The following is a 24085-nucleotide window of genomic DNA, read 5'->3' as shown; positions in this document are numbered from 1 at the left end:
CACATGCCCTCCCATCCACACAGATGTACACCCACCCACACTGGTAACAAAAGAGTTAAACCCCTCCATGACAGTTTGTAAGACAATAATGAATCAGAGGGAGATGTGAACTGAATCATGATGAACTCTCTTCACACTAAATTCAACATTGAAATTGTTGTTGACTCTCACTTTACTTACAGCAACCGGATCTTTTCGGTTTGAACGGCAGTTTTTTCTAGCAGTGTCATATGAAATTGTCACCCATAATTATGACCCTCGTATCGATGTATTCCATTTCAATCTGTTTTAGGATTAGGGGTGGGGGGAAGGGTATCCTTTTTTCTTCACAAATGTAAATAAACCCAATCTGTTTCTTTTACGAGGAACATATTCATATGGCACAGAATGTTTTTTTTACCTCAATAGATGTCACTGATTGGTTGAAATTGCAGAAATTGAAGAAAAAAAAACAACAAATATCTTACAAACTATAGAATTTTCTCAATAAAGCCAAGAGAAAAAGATGTTTTATAAACACATTCTACCAGTATACGAAGTTTAAAATTTTTTAATTACCTAGAAATTATGTTAAAAACTGCTGTTCAAACCGAAAAGATCCCAAAAGTGTGTTAGAGCTGACATAAAATAGTGGTGTTGATGATAGTGTTGGTTGTGTGATGGTGGTATTGCAGTGGTTATACTGGTTGTGGTGGTGAAAGTGACTGTCAAGGTAACCGTCATGATAACGTTGATGGTGGTGTATGTGGTTGAAGCGGACGCAATGACAATGCTGCTGATGATATTGGTGGTTGCGGTAGTGGTGGTGATAGTGGTAGGATAGTTGTGGTGGTGATTGTGATATGGTGGTAGTGGTGGTGGTTGTCGTCGTAGTGCTACTCCTGCTGGTTTGGCAGATGTCTGCACTCTTCGAGTGCTTTTCTAGTTTGTGAATTTTGTTTTTTTTCGTTTCAGCTCAGAGCTGCAGCCATGCTGATGCACCGCCGTTGGAAAATATGGAATGCTTCACAAATTTGCATGTCATCCTTGAACAGGGGCCATGCTAATCTTCTCTGTATCTTACCAATTTTAGTATATGTATTGCCGAAGCAATACATATTGTACTAATATTTTATATTTGTTCATGCAAAACATGAAATTACAAAGAATATGGGACTTGACTATACAAGTGTAAAGGAATATACATTTTCATAGGACTTTCAACTCTTTTTTATTTTTCAGTGATGACAGCACCCTCCCATCTTTTCTTCATATTGTTTCCATCCTATTTCCAAATGTTGATATGTATACAATGGAAAGAAAAAAGGAGAATTAAAAAAGAAAAATGCTTTGTAATGAAATTTCAATGAATAGATCACATCAAATTGAAAAGAAACCTTTCTGTCTGTCTCTATCTATCTATCTATCTATCTATCCTTTCCCCCATCTTTTATTATTTTCTCTCCTCTTTCTTGATTGCCCTGAAACCTTTTTCTCTCTGTCTATTCACCCCACTCCTGCCAAGTTGCTTCACTTTCTCCTCTTATAAATAAAGCAAAAAAGCATCCGATTCATATAGATGAACAACGAAACAATGTTTTTACCATTTTGATTTTGATGTTGTCTTGATAAGTTTGAAAAATGAACAAAAGCACTAATAAAAAAAATCATACAAAATTTTGAATGCCTCCTTTTACACAATATATATATATCATCATCATCATCGTTTAACATCTGTTTTCCATGCTGGCATGGGTTGGACGGTTTGACTGAGGTCTGGCAAGCCAGAAGGCTGCACCAGTCTCCAATCTGATCTGGCAAAGTTTCTACAGCTGGATGCCCTTCCTAACGCCAACCACTCCAAGAGTGTAGTGGGTGCTTTTACGTTCCACTGGCATGAGGGCCAGTCAGGTGGTACTGGCAATGGCCATGCTCAAATGGTGCTTTTTACGTGCCACCTGCACAGGAGCCAGTCAGCGGCCCCAGCAACGATCACCCTCGAATGGTACTTTTAACGTTCCACTGGCACAGGTGCCAATCAGGCAGTACTGTCATTGGCCATGACAGCGATTTCACTTGCCTCAACAGGTCTTCACAAGCATAGTTCATTGTCCAATGATTGAAGGCTACTCTTAAATGGGCTGATTATACAGCACTGGCATAGGCTATGGTTATGGTCTCACTTGACTTACTGGGTCCTCTCAAGCACAGCACTTCTCCGAAGGTCTCGGTCACTTGTCATTGCCTCGGTGAGGCCCAATGTTTGAAGGTCGTGCTTCACCATCTCATCCCAGGTCTTCTTGGGTCTACCTCTTCAACAGGTTCCCTCAACCTGGGTGTGGCACTTTTTCACACAGCTATCCTCATCCATTCTCCCCACATGACCATACCAGCACACCACATCTGATGCTTCTTAAGTCCAAATTTTCTTTCAGGGCGTTTACACTCTGGCATGTATGCACATTGACATTACACAACCAGTGGAGCATACTGGTTTCATTCCTTGCAAGCTTACACATGCCCTCAGCAGTCACGGCCCATGTTTCACTGCCATGTAGCATAGCTGTTTGCACATATGCATCATACAGTCTACCTTTTACTCTGAGCGAGAGGCACTTTGTCACCAGCAGAGGTAGGAGCTCCCTGAATTTTGCCTGGGCTATCCTTACTCTAGCAGCTACACTTTCAGAGTATCCACCCCAGCTACTGACTTGGTCACCGAGGTAACAGAAGCTATCAACTACTAATTTTTCCCGCTGGAATGTGACGGAAGCTGTTCTCTGCATGTTTTCATTGTTTATTGCTCCTGAGCATTCGCCACACACAAAATGTATCTTCCCAGTTAGCCTTCTTTTGATATTGCTGCACCTCTTATGTGTCCATAGCTTACACTGGGTACATCTTATGGAGTTTCTACCTACACCTTTTCTACAGATCAAGCAGGGCCATCTATCTGAATGGATTTGTAGTTTGTCTGCCTTCCTACTTATTAAGACTTTGGTTTTTGCTAGGTTGACTCTCAGGCCCTAAGATTCTAATCCTTGCTTCTACACCTGAAACTTCTCTAGTTCTGATAGTGCTTCAGCAATTAGAGCAGGGTCATCAGCATAGACAAGCACCCGTGGACCCCTACCCCTACTCAGAATACTCAGAATTCTTCAGTGTACTCATCGCCAACCCTCACCTTACTGAGAGCATCCCTATGCGTGTGTCTGTGTGTATGCATACACATATAACTGTGTATATATGTGTGTATATGAGCGTGCATACGTATATGTACTTGCATGGGTACATGCAAAATGAATATGCACATACACATTCATTGTTTTTAAAAGCATTAATTAAAAGTATTACTTAGAAATATTACTTTAAAACATTACTCAAACAACACAATTTTATAAGTAAAATCATAAGAGGGATTTCACTCATATGAAGTTTAAGACATTTATAATATTACTACAAGAACTAGAAATGAAATCAAAAACAAAAGGGAGCTTGAGGCAGCTGTTTTTGCATGTCATTCACAAAGGTTTTTTTTTAAACAAAAGAATAAAGCTAAGCATTCTCTTCAAACTTTCATCATATATTTCAGAAGATACCCAAACAAGGAATATTTCAATAGAAAAGCAGGCTCGGTTTACCAGCTGATGATCAGGAACTTTGAGTGTTTGAAATTGGAACCTTATGTGAGTATATTTCATTTAGTTGATGTATTTAATTTTCTAGTTTTCTTCAAAAACAAATTCCAGTGTTTCAGTTTATTTTACCTTTATGGTACATCTGTTCTGTGTATTAAATTCAACTGATAATCTAGTGATGTGCATAATTCTTCTATATCAAAATTTTGTTGCATACCCAATTAAATATTAGCTGATGATTCATTTTTTATGATAATGTTTAAACAAAATTTTAATATTTTTACAGTTTGCTCATTTTACCTGGATTTACCTGTAATTAGAGTCACTTTAAGACAAAAATTATGCAACAGGATTGATTAAGAACCCTTTCTTCAATTATGTTCCAAACATCACATTAATATGTTGATAAGTAAAAAAAGTTACAGTTGTTTAATGAAACTAGTCAAAATTCATGATTATTTTAGAATTTAAATGAAACTCATGAGGGGTGTATTTTGGTCAGAAATGTAATAACGAAGGGGTTAAAGTAAAAACTAACAATTTTTAGGACCAGCTGCAAATCAGAGATTATTCCATATTTTCTCAAAATTTCACCACTAAACATCAGTTAAAACATTTAACTAACCTTTTTGCTATTGTAACACTGTTTTTTTCCATGTGCACCTTTAACATTTTAATCCTATCAAAAAACATTCCAACTTTATAATGATATCTGATAACCTGACTGGAAAACACACTATAGACTATCTGAAGAGGTATTCTACTTACTGCCCAAGGTAATGATGCAATGTGGAAATTAAAACTATCAGTTTTATAGTAAATACTAGCCACAAGCTTACCATCGACACTAATTACTTTAACAGGATCTTTTCGGTTTGAACGGCAGATTTTAACATAATTTCTCGGTAACTAAAAAAATGTTAAACTTTGTATACTGGTAGAATGTGTTTATAAAACATCTTTTTCTCTTGGCTTTATTGGGAAAATTCTATAGTTTGTAAGATATTTGTTGTTTTTTTTTCTTCAATTTCTGCAATTTCAACCAATCACTGACATCCATTGAGGTAAACAACATTCTGTGCCATATGAATATGTCCCTCGTTTAAGAAACAGATTGGATTTATTTACATTTGTGAAGAAAAAAAGATACCCTTCCCCCACCCCTAACCCTAACCCTAAAACAGATTGAAATGCAATAGATTGATACTAGGGTCATAATTATGGGTGACAATTTCATATGACATCGCTAGAAAAAACTGCCGTTCAAACCAAAAAGATCCCTTTAACATCTAAATAGTTAACCTCATTTATGGAGTCACCATTTCTTGTTGCTTCGAGATCCACAAAATATTTTTCCTAGCAAAACTTAAAAATACCAGGAGTCATGAATAATAATATCAGTGATATATTTGCAGCATCCACTGAGGTGTTTGACCAGACCCATCTTTTACCTTTGACAAGATCATGAAAAAAATTGAACTAGCATGAAGACAAATACAAATCTGCCAATAAAGGGTTACAATTACCACCCATTGGAATCCCCTTAATTTGTCTAAACATCTTCCCAGTAAATGCAATATATGCATTATTAATGATAAAGCTGACCATCTCCCTTAGTATATTCTTACTAAAACATGTATAACCATGGCTGTGTGGTAAGAAGCTTGCTTCCCAACCACATGGCTCCAAGTTCAGTCCCATTGCGCAGCACCCAGGGTAAGGAACTTCTACTATAGCCTCGGGCCGACCAAAGCCTTGTGAGTGGATTTGGCAGACAGAAACTGAGAGAAGCCTGTCATATATGTGTGTGTGTGTGTGTGTATCTATATGTGTGTATCTGTGTTTTTCCCTCCATCAACACTTGACAACTGGTATTGGTGTGTTTACATTCCTGTAACTTAGCAGTTCGGCAAAAGAGAGTGATGGAATAAGAACCAAGCTTTAAAAAAAATAAGTACTGGAGTTGAGTCATTCAACTAAAATTGTTTAAGGTGGTGCCCCAGCATGGCCACAGTCTAATGACTGAAACAGGTAAGAGATAAGATTACAAAAAGCCTTCACTGTTCTTAATAGAAATATACTAGTAGCCTTTACAATATCAATTACACTAAATATACTTCCACCTTTTCAAATTAAGATTAGTATACAGTGTAGAAAAATCATAAACATACATAGGCGCAGGAGTGGCTGTGTGGTAAGTAGCTTGCTAACCAACCACATGGTTCCGGGTTCAGTCCCACTGCGTGGCACCTTGGGCAAGTGTCTTCTGCTATAGCCTCGGGCCGACCAAAGCCTTGTGAGTGGATTTGGTAGACGGAAACTGAAAGAAGCCCATCGTATATATGTATATATATATATATATATATATATATATATATATGTGTATGTGTGTGTGTGTTTGTGTGTCTGTGTTTGTCCCCCTAGCATTGCTTGACAACCGATGCTGGTGTGTTTACGTCCCCGTCACTTAGCGGTTCGGCAAAAGAGACCAATAGAATAAGTACTGGGCTTACAAAGAATAAGTCCCAGGGTCGATTTGCTCGACTAAAGGCGGTGCTCCAGCATGGCCGCAGTCAAATAACTGAAACAAGTAAAAAAAAAAAAATACATGATCATAGCTACTTTGACTCTTTGCAGTTTAAAAATTTATTACTCCAAAAAACGCTTACTTCAGAATTGCTAAAGATTTATTTGCAGTACCTCATAAAGTATGACCTTATCATATTTAAAGCTTCATTAATTGGTAAAAATAGCTGTTTGTTCATACATTTTCTAGTTCCCACAATAAATCTACTTTTATATGATATCTTGTGTAGTTTACGAATGAAAAAATTTGGGGTATAACCATAGAACCACTCAGCTTTTCCCCTTCAGAAAGTAATATCTTTATTACCTTAATAGCCAATCACCAATTAAATAAATTGTGTTAAATATTCAAAAGGCTCCCTTCTATACATGATTGACTGACTTGCTACCATATCCAACAAACCCCTTTCTTATGCAGATGACATAAGCTTTCATTTTGCCCTAATATTTGTAAGAATTAACACTTCCTTCTCCAAGCCTAGATTCGAAACTGAATCCAAGAATTCTCGGTTTGTCCAAACCACGACGATCAACAGGAGCGAAAAAAGGTTTTCTTTGTCCTGTCAAAAATTGATTGATCATCTCCCTTTGACCTGCGACCTCATCATGTCAGGCAAAGTTCAACTGGACAAGCGCTGACCTATTTAGGTACAAACTCTGCTGCAGTATGTCTGTCATTCTAACTGCCACAAATATTATAAATACAAGGGTGAAACAGAAAGGTAGGCAGACAATGGCAGCAGAGACGGGAGCAGACAGATGAGATAGATCTATCTACGACCCAAGGTTTTTGGCAGACGACAGAGACAGAGAGAAATGTTCGAAATGCCGATAGACTATTGTTTCGAATGAAACACGCACACACACAAGCATATTCATTCCTAATATGTACTCTGTATTTCTAGCAATTCGTAGCAGTTGCCTACATTTTGTATGTAGTGTACCTATAATGAATCAAACCCTGTAAATAAATTCTTTTCAATCATGAATCGGTTTACGTATTTGTTTACATACACATTCCATTTGCATCTATGCTCATTGATACACACTTAACCACTACATATTCTTCAACCATGTATTATCCACTCACAATCTAGATACAAAAGGCCAAACACACATTGACTTCATGAATAGAGACCTTTAAAGCATCCTCAAATGGAGAGATGTCATTCAAAAGTAAAACAACACAACTCCTACTCATACCAATGAAACATCATTGCACCACCTGCTACTTAATCATAAACAACAGCCATCTAGAGCCCTCAAAATCACTCTAATTGTTGGGTCTCTCTATCACTAATGATCTATCCTACCAAAAGCATATTTCTAACATAGGTAGGTTTGCATCCCATTAACTAACCTGTCTCTTCAGAGCCAGAACATACCTCATCTTTTGAGAATTATATATATTCTTGAAAGCTCAGCTGAAGTCCACAACTGAGCATTGTTCTCACATGTGAGACAGTGCTGCCACTATACAGACAGCTTAGAGTGTATCCATAAAAGGGCTACCTGACTTATTATCCTAAAGTCACACAAAGACATGATCCAGCCTTTTACCTACAGGTATGCAGTATTCTCTCTCTTTCCTACTATACTATAATGGCCTTTGCTCCTTAGAGCAAGCTGGGCTCATATCACCTCCATTCATACATTCCTGTCCCCTAATCTCTCCTCCTCTCACCCTGTTTGTTTTTTCCAACTCCTCAAGACCACAACACTCACTCCTCCTTTCTTCAGAATGTCAGCACTCTGGAATTTTCCCTGGGCTTATGTCATTCCCACAGGTGTAAGAGAAATGTTGATAGTGTCAATCTCACTAGTAAACGAAAAAAGAATGTATACATTACATGAACAGTAACTCAATAATTTTAGAAAAAAGAAAGAATTCTTAGGTCCTATTTGATTAATAAGCAAAAGGAATGAAACTTACTTGCTAACTTGCGGCTTCTGAGAACAACTGTATCAAGTTCTTCTATCTATAAAGATAGATAGATAGATAGATAGACAGACAGACAGACAATGAAGGGATCAATAAATAAATGAACAGACAGATAGGTAGGTGGTTAGGTGGGTGAGTTGTTGAGAGGATAAGTAGACAGACAGATAGACAGGTAATAAAAAGGTTGAAAAATTGACAGATAAACAGCAGACACAAATAAAAAATATAAAAGGGAAAGAGAAAGATGGCTACTTAGATTCACTAAATGCAAAACATTTTACCCATAAATTAGTATTCTCAAAGACAGTTTTGATTAGAACAATTATGAACTGTGTTGCCTGTATTTACTATAGTATCATCATCATCATTGTTCGACCGTGGTCGAGACAATGGAATTTACTATGCTACGCCAGACTTCACGGTCCATCATAGCATTACGGAGGTCCTGTTGCTGGATGCCTGTATCCCTGGAGATTACATCAGAGTAGGAGAGTGTGCGCCCTCTGGTATCGCGAGCAGATGGCTTCCAGAGGAGAAGAGTAGAGATTACCTCGTTTTCAGCTCTACAACAATGTCCAGCAAACTGAACTCTTCTACCTTTCACAAGAGATGATACAGGTGGTAGTTTATATATATTCGTACTTTGGTTGGATGATGCTTCCACAAGAAATTTGAGCTCTCATAAGGAGGTAAGTGTAAGTTCCATCCAACCGCCTCTCAAGCTTCTTTGATAACGTCCAGGTTTCTGAGCCATATAGTAGAATTGGTTCAACTGTGGCTTTGAAGATTTTAAGTTTGAAATCTCTACTAAGATTTGATGACTATTAGAGAAGTGTGCGAATGAAGATAAATGTATGGATGTATAAAACTATATTGTGATATTGCCCCAGTGAGTTGGAGTCACAACCCAGTTCTTATTTCTAACTAAATTTTCCATTACACTGGTTTGTGGGAAAAGTCCTTGTCTAAAGACTGAATGGATTGACTTCTGGTCACTCAAGGAAAAATTTGTACTGAATGAATAAATACTTCACAACACATTTTCATTGTCATTTCATGTATCGCTAATATCACGGTTTTCCTAACTCCTTTATTGCAGCAAAATATACATCGAATGTCTATAATGGTACTCATATCAAATCACACACCAAACAAGTGAAGAACTGAACATCTACATTCACAGGATCTTTTCGGTTTGAACGGCAGTTTTTTCAAGCGGTGTCATATGAAATTGTCACCCATAATTATGACCCTGGTATCGATCTACTGCATTTCAATCTGTTTTAGGGTTAGGGTTAGGGGTGGGGGGAAGGGTATCATTTTTTCTTCACAAATGTAAATAAACCCAATCTGTTTCTTAAACGAGGGACACATTCATACGGCACAGAATGTTTCTTTTACCTCAATAGACGTCATTGATTGGTTGAAATTGCAGAAATTGAAGAAAAAAAACAACAACTATCTTACAAACTATAGAATTTTCTCAATAAAGCCAAGAGAAAAAGATGTTTTATAAACACATTCTACCAGTATATGAAGTTTAAATTTTTTTAGTTACCTAGAAATTATGTTAAAAACTGCCATTCAAACCAAAAAGATCCCATTCACATAAATACTATCTCCTTCTTTTTCTCTCATTTCTCCCTCCTACCCACAAAATGCCACACATTGAATTTCCTTAACTATCATCACTTAGCTATCTACCACTTTCTCACTTTTTTACTCACCACTCTATCACATTTATGGTCTGCTCCACTTTCATCACTATCTCTTCTGCCTGGTAGAGTTGTAGCAAGGCTTCTACCTAGTTTCAAACCACAGTACAGTGGATTCGCGGTTGAAGGATCGCGGGTTCGAATCTCAGACGAGACGATGTGTGTGTTTATGAGCGAAACACCTAACTCCACGCGGCTCCGGCAGAAGGTAATGGCAAAACTTCTGCTGACTCTTTTGCCACAACTTTCTCTCACTCTTTCCTCCTGCATCTTGCAGCTCACCTGCAACGGACCGGCGTCCCGTCCAGGAGGGAAACCTATACACCAAGAAACCGGCCCTCATGAGCCAGGCATAGCTCGAGAAGGAACAAAAAACAAAAACCCCACTGTACTCAGATTGCCAGTTTAGAAGCATGACATAACTATATTTCCATCAAAGGCAAGACCAGCTACAAGAAATTAACCATGCTGCCACAAAAGCCACAAATACCAATGTGAACATAATTTGATCAATCAGTATCAGCTGGTATCTAACCCAAATAAGCAACATATTTGAAAGGAAGTTGTGTGAAATTCTCGCCAAGGTTCTGGAAGCTTTGCTAAAAGTTATAAAAAGCTAAGATATTGAACAGCAAGACAGAATGGCCTCAAATGCTACATAGTCACCCTGAGAGGTGTTCTCACTTTATCTACTTCTTCAACCTTTAACAACTACAAGCAGTTATGATTAATGAAAATATTTCACTTCCAGCTTTCTCTATTTCTCTATCTCTTCAGAGTTAGTGGCTTTCTCTAAGTTTACTAAAGACAAGATTCAGGTTCTCCTGGAGAAGATGGAAATATTTTAAAACACTTTGTCTTTCCAGTCATTCAACTTCCCATTTCAGAAATTCAGCACAAAAATACTCCCTCTAGTTCTTGTAGAACCTACACACAGTTGGTATCATGATATACAAGCATGTTCCTTCCATTAGGCTTCTAAGCAACAGGAAAACACGAATGCCAAGAATCAACAGTGACTACATTGCCTGGCAGTCCTTCAGTACATTGTGTATTTTGTTTTCAATACTTCTTCAAAATCTCATTTTCTTGTGGATACTAGTGCTGATCAGAGCTTATTTTCTTCATCATTTTGGTCTCCTGGATGATTTATAACACCAAAGATTAATGGATTCTGTGACAAATTTATGGAAATAAAGGTGCACCATAAAGAATTCTTGATTATTTAAATAAGCTTATTTTATTAAATTTATGTGTGAAATTGCACAAAAATAATTAAAAAGCGCTCCATGTACACTCCATTGTTTGTTTGCATTAGGTAAGTAAAATGTTTCAATATGGCAGCTGACAGGCAAAGTGAGATTGTAGCTCAAAAAAAAAAAAAGCAGGCCATAGCACCAAAGACATGGCTTCAAAAATTGGTGTTGATCACAAAACGGTCTATAATGTCATGAAACACTACAGTGAGACAGGTTCAGTCAACAGCAAGCCCATTCTTGAAATAAAACCAAATAATGACATACATACATATTGGCCTTTTGGACATTATCACTTGCCTGATTTTTACTGACAGAAAGCTATTAAATTCAACACACCATGTCATTAAGACTGAATCTCCTGCTTCTGCTTCTCATCCTAGATGCCTTATTCCAGCTAGATGGAAAATTGCCAAAGAAGACTTTAATACTCTCAATTACTATCTTATTTATACATGGAACAATAAATAATGGAATCACAAAAGAAAAAAAAAAGAAGCACTGAAATTGAAGGCTATCTTGGTATATGATTTCATAATGTTCTGGAAAAAGTTTATATTCTGCATCTAACTTGGCAAGAATGCTATCATTTAAGTCTCTTTCTTCATCAAAACCATGGTCCCACAGTCTTTCTTGACTTTCAAAATGTTGATGGTAATTTTTGCACTTCTTATAGGGAAGCATCTTTAGATAAGGATTGTTACAGGATGATAATCATTGGATGGTAGTTACGGCAGAGGCGTCATTGTTTTGCAAAGGAAGGAAGCACTGTTTGCTATTCTACTCAAAAACTGTGATCTAAATGATCCAGTATCAATATGGTTAAAGAATTGAAATGATTTTGCAAAAGATTATAAATACTGGATTTAGTTGCAATATCCTGGCAGGTGAATATAATACAGTGATGAGTTCAACAATGCAGCATGAATTGCTATTGAAGACCGAAGTTGTTTCTATGAGAGGAAATGAATTGCATAAGTATGGACACCCACATACCAATCAATCTGAAATTGATAGAACTATTAAAAGAAACTTGCCACAACAGTGAAGATGTCTTAAGAAATGGTAGTGAAAATGAACCCAAACTGCTGTCTGAACAAAATTCCTTCTACAAAGCTGTACTTGTTTGTTTTCATGCTCTTGCAGGAGCTGGCAAAATATTTTTTATTTGCCAAAGTGCAACAACAGGAAAATATAGCACCGGTTGTTGCTTCTTCAGGTATCACTTTCTGGAAAAAGAAGAATCCACTCTACTTCAAAATGTCCTTGAATTTAGCTAACAATTCCACACCAATTTATAATATTAGCAAAACATCTGGGACGGGACAAGTAGTAAGAGCTGTCATCTCATTATTTGGGATGAGTGTATGAGGCAAACAAAAAGTCTTTGGACACTCTGAATTGAAACTTGCAAGATCTATGCAATTCTGAAGTGATGTTACCACTATACCATCAGGAGACTTTTGCCAGACTTTTCCTATAATTCCAAAGAGTGTAAAGCAGATGAGTTAATAGTGTACTTGAGACGTCTTCGTGAAGACATACAAGAAAAATGAGATTGTAACTCAAAAAAAAGCAGGCCATAGCACCAAAGACATGGCTTCTAAAAGTTGGTGTTGATCACAAAACGGTCTATAATATCATGAAACACTACAGTGAGACAAGTTCAGTCAACAGCAAGCCCATTCTTGAAATAAAACCAAATAATGACATACATACATACATACATACATATTGGCCTCTTTGGACATTATTACTTGCCAGATTTTTACTGATACAAAGCTATTACATTCAACACTAAGAAAATGAGAAACATTTTTTTGAGTAATGATTAGTCTGAAGAATTTGTGTGCCTTGATAAAAATTGTTTAAATACATCTCTAATTTAAGTTTCATCACTTGAAATAACAGCAGGAGTATTTTTGAATTTTCAGGATGACTCGAAGAACTACACATAGTTCAGTGAAATGGCAAAATGCATACCAAAAGATATCGCTATCAACAATATGAACTATAAGCTACTGGAGTACATTGGAAGATCACCATTTAATAATCAACCCAACTGTCTGTCTTGGCATATATAAGAACTTGGTTGATTATTTCATACGAGGAAATTATTGGGGAAAATATAAACTGAATAACTCAACAGTTTATCAAAATCTTTCAACAGAGAAACACTCATTCATTGCAAAAATTCTTACCATGCAATCATGAGAGTAAAGAATGGTAGGTGCTGAATATGTGCTGAGTGGTCAGAAAAGAGTTTAAAGATAGATATTTATATAACTGAGAACTTATTGCAGATACTCAAAGAAAGACTTATACATGTATGTATATATATATATATATATATATATATATATTTATATATATAATTCACATAGAAATACAATAAGAGCTTCCAAATAGGAAAGCCTTGTGCTAGAAAGAGCAGTATGAAACTCAAACCACCAATTAAGGATAAATTCTCGAAAGGAATGAAAATTAAAAACGTTTACCATCTCAATTATTTCCCAGATCATAATAATTGAGATGGTAAACGTTTTTAATTTTCATTCCTTTCGAGAATTTATCCTTAATTGGTGGTTTGAGATTTCTACTGCCCTTTCTAGCACAAGGCTTTCCTATTTGGAAGCCTCTTGTTGTATTTGTATGTGAATAATATATAGTCTAATTCGTTTTTGTGCTAGGCCACTGGTAATAATAATTTCTTATTAACCTATTGTTATTCATTATGTTTAAATATATATATACACACATGCTAGTTTAGATGATGGAAATTTTCTATGGACATACACTTTATGTCAAGAGGAGTTCAATATCAATAAAGAGTAAAGTGAAATATATTAAATATGTAATACGTTTCATTGTTCTTTAAATATATTTACAGGCCATCTATTTTGTTTCAAAACTTTTACAATTTATTTTCAAATTTACCCATATACTGCTTTACTTTCTACAGTTAATAATAATATACGAGGGTTGGCTGAAAAGTTCATAAGCTGACCAAGATACTCTCAGTAAAGTGACCAAATGAGGTTCATTTTTCAACATAGTGCCCCTTGTGGTCCACACACTTCTTCCATTGGTATTGCAGTGCTTTGAACCGTCAATGAAGAAGCTTTCATCCTGTTGAACAAAAAAGTCATTAACAGCTGATATGACATGATCATCACTGCGACATTGGTTCCCAGCCAAGAGATTTCTTGGGTCAAACATAAGATTCGGGATGGTTATCAACCAGTTCAAAACCAGTCACACACACAGTAGTCGTAGTAAGCAATATCATGTGTTCTGGTGCATTGTCCTGTTGAAACCAAACCAATTTTGTCAGTTTTCCTGGGCATTTGGTCTTGATAGCCTTTTGTAACTGCCTCAGCAAGTTGGCATAGTACTTGACATTGATGGTGTGGCACTGAAGATAGTCAAGAAGCAATAATGCCTTTTACATCCAAAAAAAACTGAGGCCATCACCTTCCCTGCAGATGAAACGACCTTGGCCTTCTTCGGAGCAGGTGAGGAGGCAAGTTTCCACTGCATAGATTGTCTCTTTGTCTCTGCTTCAAAGTGATGAACCCAACACTCTTCCTGGTTAGGAAAAGTTCAAGGCAACTAGCTGGATATGCATCAAACAATGTCAGATATTCCCACGATGTCATCAGCCTGGTGCACTTTTGATCAGGTGTCAGATGTGGCACCCACCGAACAGAAACCTTTGTCATTGTGCAGAATATCCTTAACTCTCTCATGGGATATGCTAATAGCATTGGCTATTTGATTTATCATTAATTACCTGTTATCCATCACCATGTGGTGAACATGATCAATGTTTTTCTTGGTGGTGGTGGTTGCAAGACATTATCCTCAAGATTGTCCCTTCCCCTCCTAAATTCAGCTGCCCACTTTTGCACTGTTGATAACGTTGGAGCATCATCTATGGTTCTTGGTCTCAAGCATTTGTCTTATGAAGAAAGGCTGAAGACGCTCGACCTTTATTCTCTAGAAAAACGATGATGCCGTGGTGATCTCATTCTTGCTCACAACATCATAAGCGGAAAGTGTAACCTCTCGAAAGAGCTGTTCTTCACTCCTACTCCAGAGCATCGGCTGCGGGGTCACTCTGAAAAGCTCTAACTGCGACAATTTCATCTCAATCAAAGGAGAGGGGCTTTCTCCGTCCGGGTTGCGGATCCGTGGAATAAGCTACCGGATGGGATAGTGAAGATGCCGACGACTGCTCGGTTCAAAGTCTCCCTTGACCACAAGTGGCCTAAACTCTTTACATGAACACCACCCTGTACATAACTCCATGTCCCCCTACATGGCCTTGCTTTTTTCTTTTTGAGCCAAAAAATTAACTAACTAACTAAAGTAGCAACCATGTAAGCATGAATGTCCTTGGTGCTTCTAAACCCTTTTTCTGCAGGTACTTGATAACACCATGATGCCAAATTTTGTCCATTTTCAAGAAAAATCACTACTAGTTACTTTTGAAGTCTTCTTTGAACAGTCAAATATCAGTTTACCTGGAACGAAACAATGTAGTTATTTACAAGAAGTGTTGAAATTAATGCATGCAAGAATTCATGGCTCTAGCATCTCTCCTCCAGAGTCAACCTATGAACTTTTCAGCCCACCCTTGTAAAGTTGATTTATCATTTTCAATGCATATCCAGACTCTGAAAAATTACCATGCTAGTCATTTAGTATTCTAATAATATTGCTATAGTATTTATAGAAATGATTAAGATCTTTAGAATTTGTTTTACCTTTCTTTTCAGCTTGGGTGGCCATGTATTTCCTCTACAATAATACACCTGTTCTTGTTCCTTTATCAAACTGTAACTGTTCAAAACCTGGCACAAAGCCACCTCTCCCAATACTATTCCATCCCCAATCTCGGTCAGTCAAGAAGGTCTTGTCCTGCAAGTTACATGGTCATCTCGCAGGTGTCAGGACCACAAAAATAGCATTTAGTACAGTGGTTGGCGTTAGGAAGAGCATCCAGCTGTAGAAACTCTGCCAGATCAAGACTGGAGCCTGGTGCAGCCATCTGGTTGCCAGCCCTCAGTCAAAACCGTCCAACCCATGCTAGCATGGAAAACGGATGTTAAATGATGATGATGATGATATAAAGTGGTGGATGTCAGGAAGGCATCCAGCTGTAGAGACCGTGCCAAAGCTGACACTGGACCTCAACACAGTCCTCCAGTTGGTCAGATCCAGTCAAAGCATCCTACTCATGCCAGCATGGAAGATAGACATTAAATGATGATGAGGAAGAGGATATATATTTACACATACACACATCATTATACCACTGGGGTAAGGAGCAATGCAAAACATTATTACATATTAAAATAACGCTAAATTACAGACTATAAAAAAAAGGTTCACACAAAAGGTGTAAATTTAAAATTTATGTCGTTAACAATGGACGTTATACTCTATTTTTATTGTAATCAGAGTAAATAACAGAACTACTTACAATATATAAAAGTACTCAATTTTTTTTTTATGAATATGGCTACAAACAGATGATACCAAGAATATCGAATACATTTATAAAGAAGATATGTGCTACAGATGGTCAAGTTAATAGACAGTTAAATTTCCATGAGAGCATGACCAATTAGTATATTGCCACTAGTTAATATCTTCAGAAACCTAGACATTTAACTACATACAAACCAATGTGACTGCCATGATAGATCGTTAGCCACTACACATATTTTTTTCTCTCCTTGTTTTTTTCTGTGTCCCTTTCTGTAGAAAAGCATAGGCTCAAAACGTAAAAGACTTTTTCTATTCCTGAGCGTTATACTAATACATCTGTTTGTTTTGTACACCACCTGTCTTCGTCTTGTGTTTTTTTCGTAAACTCTCCCTGTATATGTATATATATATATATATATAATATATATATATATATATATATATATATATATACATATGTATATATATATTTTTCTTTTTTAATGTGTATGTTGAATTTTCACCACCTGTTTTACTAAATTTAGCTTTGGCAATAACATTTCCAAAAGTTCTCACATTTATCTTTTGCTTTTATATCACTTAGGTTTCATGAAAGTGTCTGAAAGTGTCTAGAAATAAATATTTTTATAGAAACATCAAAATACTTACATCATCTTCACTCTTGGCACTGTGAGATTGTAAGATTGATCTGTCCTTACTGCGGTCTTTATTGGAGAGTTGAGATTGTTCACTAATATTGAGATTCATTTTTTTCTTATTTACAATATTGGTAAAAAATGCTGAACTAGGGTCAAAATCCTGTAGAAGAAGAACTTGTATGGTTAAAACAGAGCAAGGAAAATTACAACAGGCTAGATTACAACAAAATTAAGAGGAATTAAGGATAGCATGGATTTGGAAAGAAAAAAATGAAGAATATGCTACTATGCTTAACATCCAGTTGTTTTTAATGAGCGAATATTGCAAATTTAAATCATTTACTAAAATCAATTTGTTGGGATTAATTATACTCTCTTTTACTCTTTTACTTGTTTCAGTCATGTGACTGTGGCCATGCTGGAGCACCGCCTTTGGTCGAGCAAATCGACCCCCGGACTTATTCTTTGTAAGCCTAGTACTTATTCTATCAGTCTCTTTTGCCGAACCACTAAGTTACGGGGACGTAAACACACCAGCATTGGTTGTCAAGCGATGTTGGGGGGACAAACACAGACACACAAACGTATACACACACATACATATATACAACGGGCTTCTTTCAATTTCCGTCTACCAAATCCAATCACAAGGCTTTGGTCGGCCCAAGGCTATAGTAGAAGACACTTGCCCAAGGTGCCATGCAGTGGGACTGAACCCAGAACCATGTGGTTGGTAAGCAAGCTACTTACCACAGAGCCACTCCTACGTCTATTCTAGAGCCTATAAATTTTCACAAGAATCATCAAGAACATTAAAAAAAAAGAAAACGGAGAAAAAAATCACTAATAATCTACTAAAGAAAATATGTACAGAAGTTTATTGTATGTTTATAGTTTGATGTTATTTAGTGATGTAACATAAATATAGAAAAGAAAACCAAAAAGCCAGTGCTTTAGATGTGAAGTCTCTTAAGGTATTTATTCTACATCATCTCTATATATATAAACGGCAAAATGTCAGCATGTGTGTCCTTTATACAAATCCACAATTTTTCAGTTACAGGGCTCGCACTTTCTATGGTCATTTAAAACCATCCAAGGGTGGTTGTGCACATCTTTACATGCCTGGACCTATGTTAGAAATTATTATTTTCCCAAAGGTATGCGTTTTCACACACACATGTATGTATATATATATGTATACAATCAACATAAAAGTTATATTTTTTATACAAGAATAAGAGTGTTGAAGAAAATACTTACTGCTTCGTCATCTGTGGTATCTGAAACTAATCTGAGGAAAAAGAATAAAAGCAAAATTTCTAAATATCAAATGGATTATCCTCTCTACATATGTAAATCTATCAAAGAGGCAAATTTCAAATGAAAGTGATACTCCAACGACAAATTCAAAACATGGTTTATACACATTAACACTGATATCACCAATTAGTCTATGTATTTACATTGTTTTAAGATAGTTGTAAATGTTTAACCCTGAAGCATTTAAACCAACCAACTGGCCTCCGTGCCGGTGGCACGCAAAAGGCACCAACCAATCGTGGCCGTTTGCCAGCCTCCTCTGGCACCTGTGTCGGTGGCACGTAAAAAGCACCCACTACACTCACGGAGTGGTTGGCGTTAGGAAGGGCATCCAGCCGTAGAAACACTGCCAGATCAGACTGGAGCCTGGTGCAGCCTCCTGGCTTCCCAGACCCCAGTTGAACCGTCCAACCCATGCTAGCATGGAAAGTGGACGCTAAACGATGATGATGATGATGATATCCAGCCAAAATATTCTGCCTGTTTTATGTTGAAACTGGCAAGATCAAGCCTGTCACACTACAATGTCATTTTAAAAATAAACAATCATGCCATCAAAATCTTGAAAGCTACAAGACAATGCATGATTAATTCAAAACAATTTGGATTAATATGCATTATGTTTGACAGAGTAATCTGAATGCTAAAGTGTTTAACATAGCCTACATGGTAAAACAAGCATGAAGACCAATACATGTTTCTCTTGTTAGACTTTTTATAAATAATATAATAATGAAATTATTGTATACAGTGCTCAGGTGCACCACAACTTGTCAGAAAGTGCATATAAAGTATATGCAGTAATGTACAAATGTCTGGAAAGCGAACAATGTATGAGTCAGATACATGCTTGCGTGTGTATGGAGGGGAGAAAATCAGGTGTAGTGTTGGCGAATCTCAGAAAGCATGGAAGTTTTGAAGGATGCAGTGCTCCGACAACTAACAACTGATGCCGGCAGTCTGTTCCATGCTTAAGCAACTCTCAGCGTGAAAAAATGTTTCCGAAAGTCATGGGAGCCGTGCTGTTTTCTGACTTTGTAAATATGCCCATAGGTGTTAGACGGGTGGAGTTTGAAAAGGTGCTCAGAGTTATTGTTTGTAAGATGGTTAATAATTTTATGGGTGTCTGCCAAGTCAGCTGCCAGACGTCAGAGTTTCAATGTGTCCATACCCAGGGAAGTAAGGCGTTCAGAATATGGCAAATGCTTGATGGAGGGTATTCTTTTGGCTGCACATCGCTGAACGGCTTCCAGACGATTAATATCTTGGGCAAGATAGGGGTTCCAGACCGGTGATGTAAATTCCAGGTGAGGTCTTACCGTAGCTATATAAAGCCACAGAGGTCTTACCATAGCTATATAAAGCCGAAGATATTTGTAGAGGTTCATTACTGCATCATTAATAGTAAGCAATTAGAGAAGAGGCTGCATTCATGGTCAAGAATAGCCATACAAACAAATATCTATTTTCATACATTTATTATCTTTAGCTTTTCATATCTCACATATGTACAGAAGTGAACTTATATAATGCTAAAGAATATTTCAGAGTGTTTATGAGCAAAACTTGAAGATTTACTACATGGAAGATGTAGAGAATGTTCTTATTAAATTTATTATGTTGTGTGTGTTGCACATTATTACAGAAATAAGAGAAAATAGAGCAGATAAATAGATGGATGGATAGATGTCAACATTAAAATGTTAATAATTAACCTTTGTCAAACACGTATTTATAGAGTATTATATAAAAGCAACTAGAAGAGGTAAAAGCACATTTTATAGAACAAAGTGGACTTCAAATTACAACTTTATACAAACCTGGGCAAGACTTTCCAGAAACTTTAAATTGCAAATTAGCAGGAAATTTACATAATCTATTGATAAATGCCAGCTTATTGGGTTGTAAGCATTAACAGGAGTGTTCTGTTCTCTGAAGGGGTTAACTATGCTTTTTATGGATAAATGTGTAGGTTGTGGCTCCTACGTGGAAATTCAAGCAAGATGGTTTGAATTTAGCCATACTCTCACAACATATTTTTACATGACTGTCTTTTTTGGCAGGTTTCATTAGAAAATATGATGCTGACGATGTTAAATAAACCAAAACATGTCCATAATTGTTTCTTACCAGCATATACAAGGGGGTACTGGAAAGTTCCTGACTTTGAGTAAAAGAAAATAGAGGCATCAGTTAATTATGATTTTATCCAACGTATTCCCCTCTCAGATTCACACTTTTTACAGCAGTCTTTCAGTTTTTCTAAGCCCTGTAAAAGAACTCAGAAGGTTGGGCCTGCAACACACTCAAAACCAGGAACTTTTCAGCACCCTCTCATAAATCAATTTTGGTGCATTAATTCTTAATTTCTAGAAATTATCTCCCCTTTCCTCTGAGATTATCAAACAATTACTGTTAGATTTTTCTTTTCTGTCCCAGACTAAGAGAGAAATTTCAATAAATTGATGTATTGCACATGGCATTCAATAAATATTTCTTTACTACCCACAAGGGGCTAAACACAGAGGGGACAAACAAGGACAGACATAGGTATTAAGTCGATTACATCGACCCCAGTGTGTAACTGGTACTTAATTTATCAACCCCGAAAGGATGAAAGGCAAAGTCGACCTCGGCGGAATTTGAACTCAGAACGTAATGTCAGACGAAATACGGCTGCGCATTCCGCCCGGCATCCTAACCATTCTGCCAGCTCGCCACCTTCATTGCATTCAATATAGTAACCTTTAAGTTAATGAGCTAACGAAAGTTAAACTTGTTTCCGAAAGATATTTGTGATGCATTATTGGCAAACTAAACCTCTTAATATGGTCTTCTAAAACTCAAGACACACTGCAAAATGTCTTGCATATAAAAATGAAAATAGTTTAATTATTCAGAATTTTAAGCTAGACATTTAAACCACAAAAAAGTCTATGATAAGATTTAAAGGTGTAACACTTACAGTTTATTACTGTTCTTTGATTTCTGCTCCTTTCTGGAATCACTGAAATCTTTAGCCTTATTTTGGGAAGTGTTTCCATTCTAAACAAAGTTAGATAAAATAAATACATGTATAAATTTTCTAAAAGGAAAGGTTAGGCTTAGAAACAGAGAGTGCAAGTTCACTGTTTAAAATGAGGGAGGTGAGCAATGAAAATACTTTGAACATCTTGTGTAAATTTCATTCCTTTGCTTATGATAATTTTCAATATAAGATATGTGAGTACGGAGAGGAATGTTAACAGTGTTTGTGTATGTGTTGAAAGCATGAAAGTGGCTAACCAACCACATGGTTCAGGGTTCAGTCCCACTGCGTGGCATCTTGGGCAAGAGTCTTCTGCTATAGCCCCGGGCCGACCAATGCCTTGTGAGTGGATTTGGTAGACGGAAACTGAAAGAAGCCTGTCGTATATATGTATGTATATATATATATATATATATATATATGTGTGTGTGTGTGTGTGGTGTGTGTGTGTCTGTGTTTGTCCCCCCAACATCGCTTGACAACAGATGCTGGTGTGTTTACGTCCCCATCACTTAGCGGTTCAGCAAAATAAGTATTGGGCTTACAAAGAATAAGTCCCGGGGTCGATTTGCTTGACTAAAGGCGGTGCTCCAGCATGGCCGCAGTCAAATGACTGAAACAAGTAAAAGAGTAAAAGAGACCTTCTCACGATCATAGGGGTACAAGCATTAGAGACAAGTATGAAGGAAACAGAACAACACATGGAATATAGACAAGAATATGAAATGTAATGAAGACAGTTGAGCAAAAGCACCACAAATGTAATAGAGAACATCTTGATTGAAATATAAAATGAAGCATAACAAAAGTTGAGGCCAACAGGTAAAATCATTCTTTTACTAGTGGGACCCATGAATATTTCATGGAATTAATGGTAAACCTATTGAGTTATTTCTGAAAACTTTATCCAAAAAACCTGAAAGTGTAGCCTATGTTGTGTCTGTATAGAAAGATAGTTGCTCATCTGCTACTCGAAGGGGAGGGGCTTTCTCCGTCCGGGTTGCAGATCCGTGGAATAAGCTGCCGGACGAGATAATGAAGATGTCGACGACCGCTCAGTTCAAAGTCTCTCTTGACCAGAAATGGCCTGAACTCTTTGCATGAACATCCTCCCTGTACATAACTCCATGTCCCCCTACATGGCCTTGCTTTTTACTCACTGAAAAGTGAAAGAAATTGGAATACAATGATTATTTAATGCACTTTGTATCTTTTATGCACAGTTTTATAGACTTAATACACAGCACTCAGAAAATAAATATTTACTTTTATTTTTCCATTTTCCCCATAAACAATAAAAAAAAAATATCCTGTACATGACACATTTAGTTAAACTGCATATATCTGCCACATAAATAAGTGTGAATATTTCACAGAATTGCACTTATGCGCATACGTTAAGTGATAGGTGATTTTTAAAAATGAGTTCAGTTTTTAAAAAAATACACTTTTCACTCTCCTCCTCCTCTTCCTACAACAACAGCAACAACAGCAACAGCAACAACAACAACAACAACAACAACCACCACCACTCTCTCTCCTTCTCTCTGCCTGCCTTTAACCTCACTATCAGAACATCACCCCTCTGCTAAAATTATATTTTTAACTCTCCTCCTCTACCCTCAACTAACTTTTTTAACCACTTAATAAATATTACACTCCCCCTACCTCACATCATGGACACTTCTCTCTTCCTCTGTCTCACTCTTTGCTTTATCCTCTTTTTCTTTCCCCTTTTTCTTTCTCCTCTCTTTCCCTTCAACTAATCACATGAAAGTGTTACAATTACATTCCCTCAACCTCACATCATGGATGCTTCTCTCTCTCTTTTTCTCTAATCATGCGAAAGCATTACCGATGGGCTAAGTAATGCAATGACATTCAGAATTATTATAAGACTGTTAAAAATGTTTTAAAACTACTCATCTCTGTCACCATGGAACAACAGACCTTAAAAACACATTAACAACTAAACCTAAGGAACAAGTAAACTTTTTACAAATACTACCAAATTTGACATGTTTATCAATTTGGCCTACACAACTGCTTACTTTACATCAAAGTTGTAATAAGCTAGAAAACAGACAGGACTCTCTTCTTGTCAGGTAAATGACCCTATATATATATATATATATATATATATATATATATATATATATATATGTGTGTGTGTGTGTAAGAAAGGTTTAGGCCAGAATTCCGTCCAGTGTACACAGGAAGTGCAGTGGAATCACAGGAAGATTAACAGAGACAGGAAATCTTTGTATATGGAAGATGTGTAGGAACAATAAACATTAACGATACATGGGAAATAGATTTTCTTAAATACACATCTACACATACATATACACATGTGATGACAAACAAGCATGAATGTATGTCTGTATGGAAACTTCACACGTCCCCAGTTCACGAGAAAAGTACCCAGTACATATACTGTAAAGTGGTTGATGTTAGGAAAGGCACCCAGCTGTAGAAAACATA

At 36.8% G+C, this 24085-nt stretch overlaps 1 protein-coding gene and 1 non-coding gene across 12 annotated transcripts in view; both read right to left on the bottom strand.

Annotated features, from left to right (window-relative positions):
* LOC115219833 (tetratricopeptide repeat protein 31) overlaps positions 1–24085 on the bottom strand; it is a 191163-nt gene that overhangs the window by 145726 nt on the left and 21352 nt on the right. For all 11 annotated transcript variants that reach the window (XR_003882370.2, XR_003882371.2, XR_005002108.1 and 8 more), the window contains exons 5-8: positions 21539–21618; positions 18514–18544; positions 17261–17410; positions 8137–8182 (exon numbers count right to left, since the gene is read on the bottom strand). Coding sequence is in view for 6 of the 11 variants with exons in the window: in XM_029790121.2 (XP_029645981.1) it covers positions 8137–8182; positions 17261–17410; positions 18514–18544; positions 21539–21618 (307 nt within the window). In the remaining 5 variants the exon portion in view is untranslated. The remainder of the gene's footprint in view (positions 1–8136; positions 8183–17260; positions 17411–18513; positions 18545–21538; positions 21619–24085) is intronic.
* Positions 990–1095, bottom strand: LOC115220056. Its single transcript, XR_003882442.1, has one exon. It is a non-coding gene; the product is annotated as a U6 spliceosomal RNA (small nuclear RNA).

Source organism: Octopus sinensis, linkage group LG15 (assembly GCF_006345805.1).
Source record: "Octopus sinensis linkage group LG15, ASM634580v1, whole genome shotgun sequence".
Classification (NCBI taxonomy): Eukaryota; Metazoa; Mollusca; class Cephalopoda; order Octopoda; family Octopodidae; genus Octopus; species Octopus sinensis.
The sequence above is the reverse complement of the archived record's forward strand: the minus strand, read 5'-3'. Positions and strand labels throughout refer to the sequence as shown.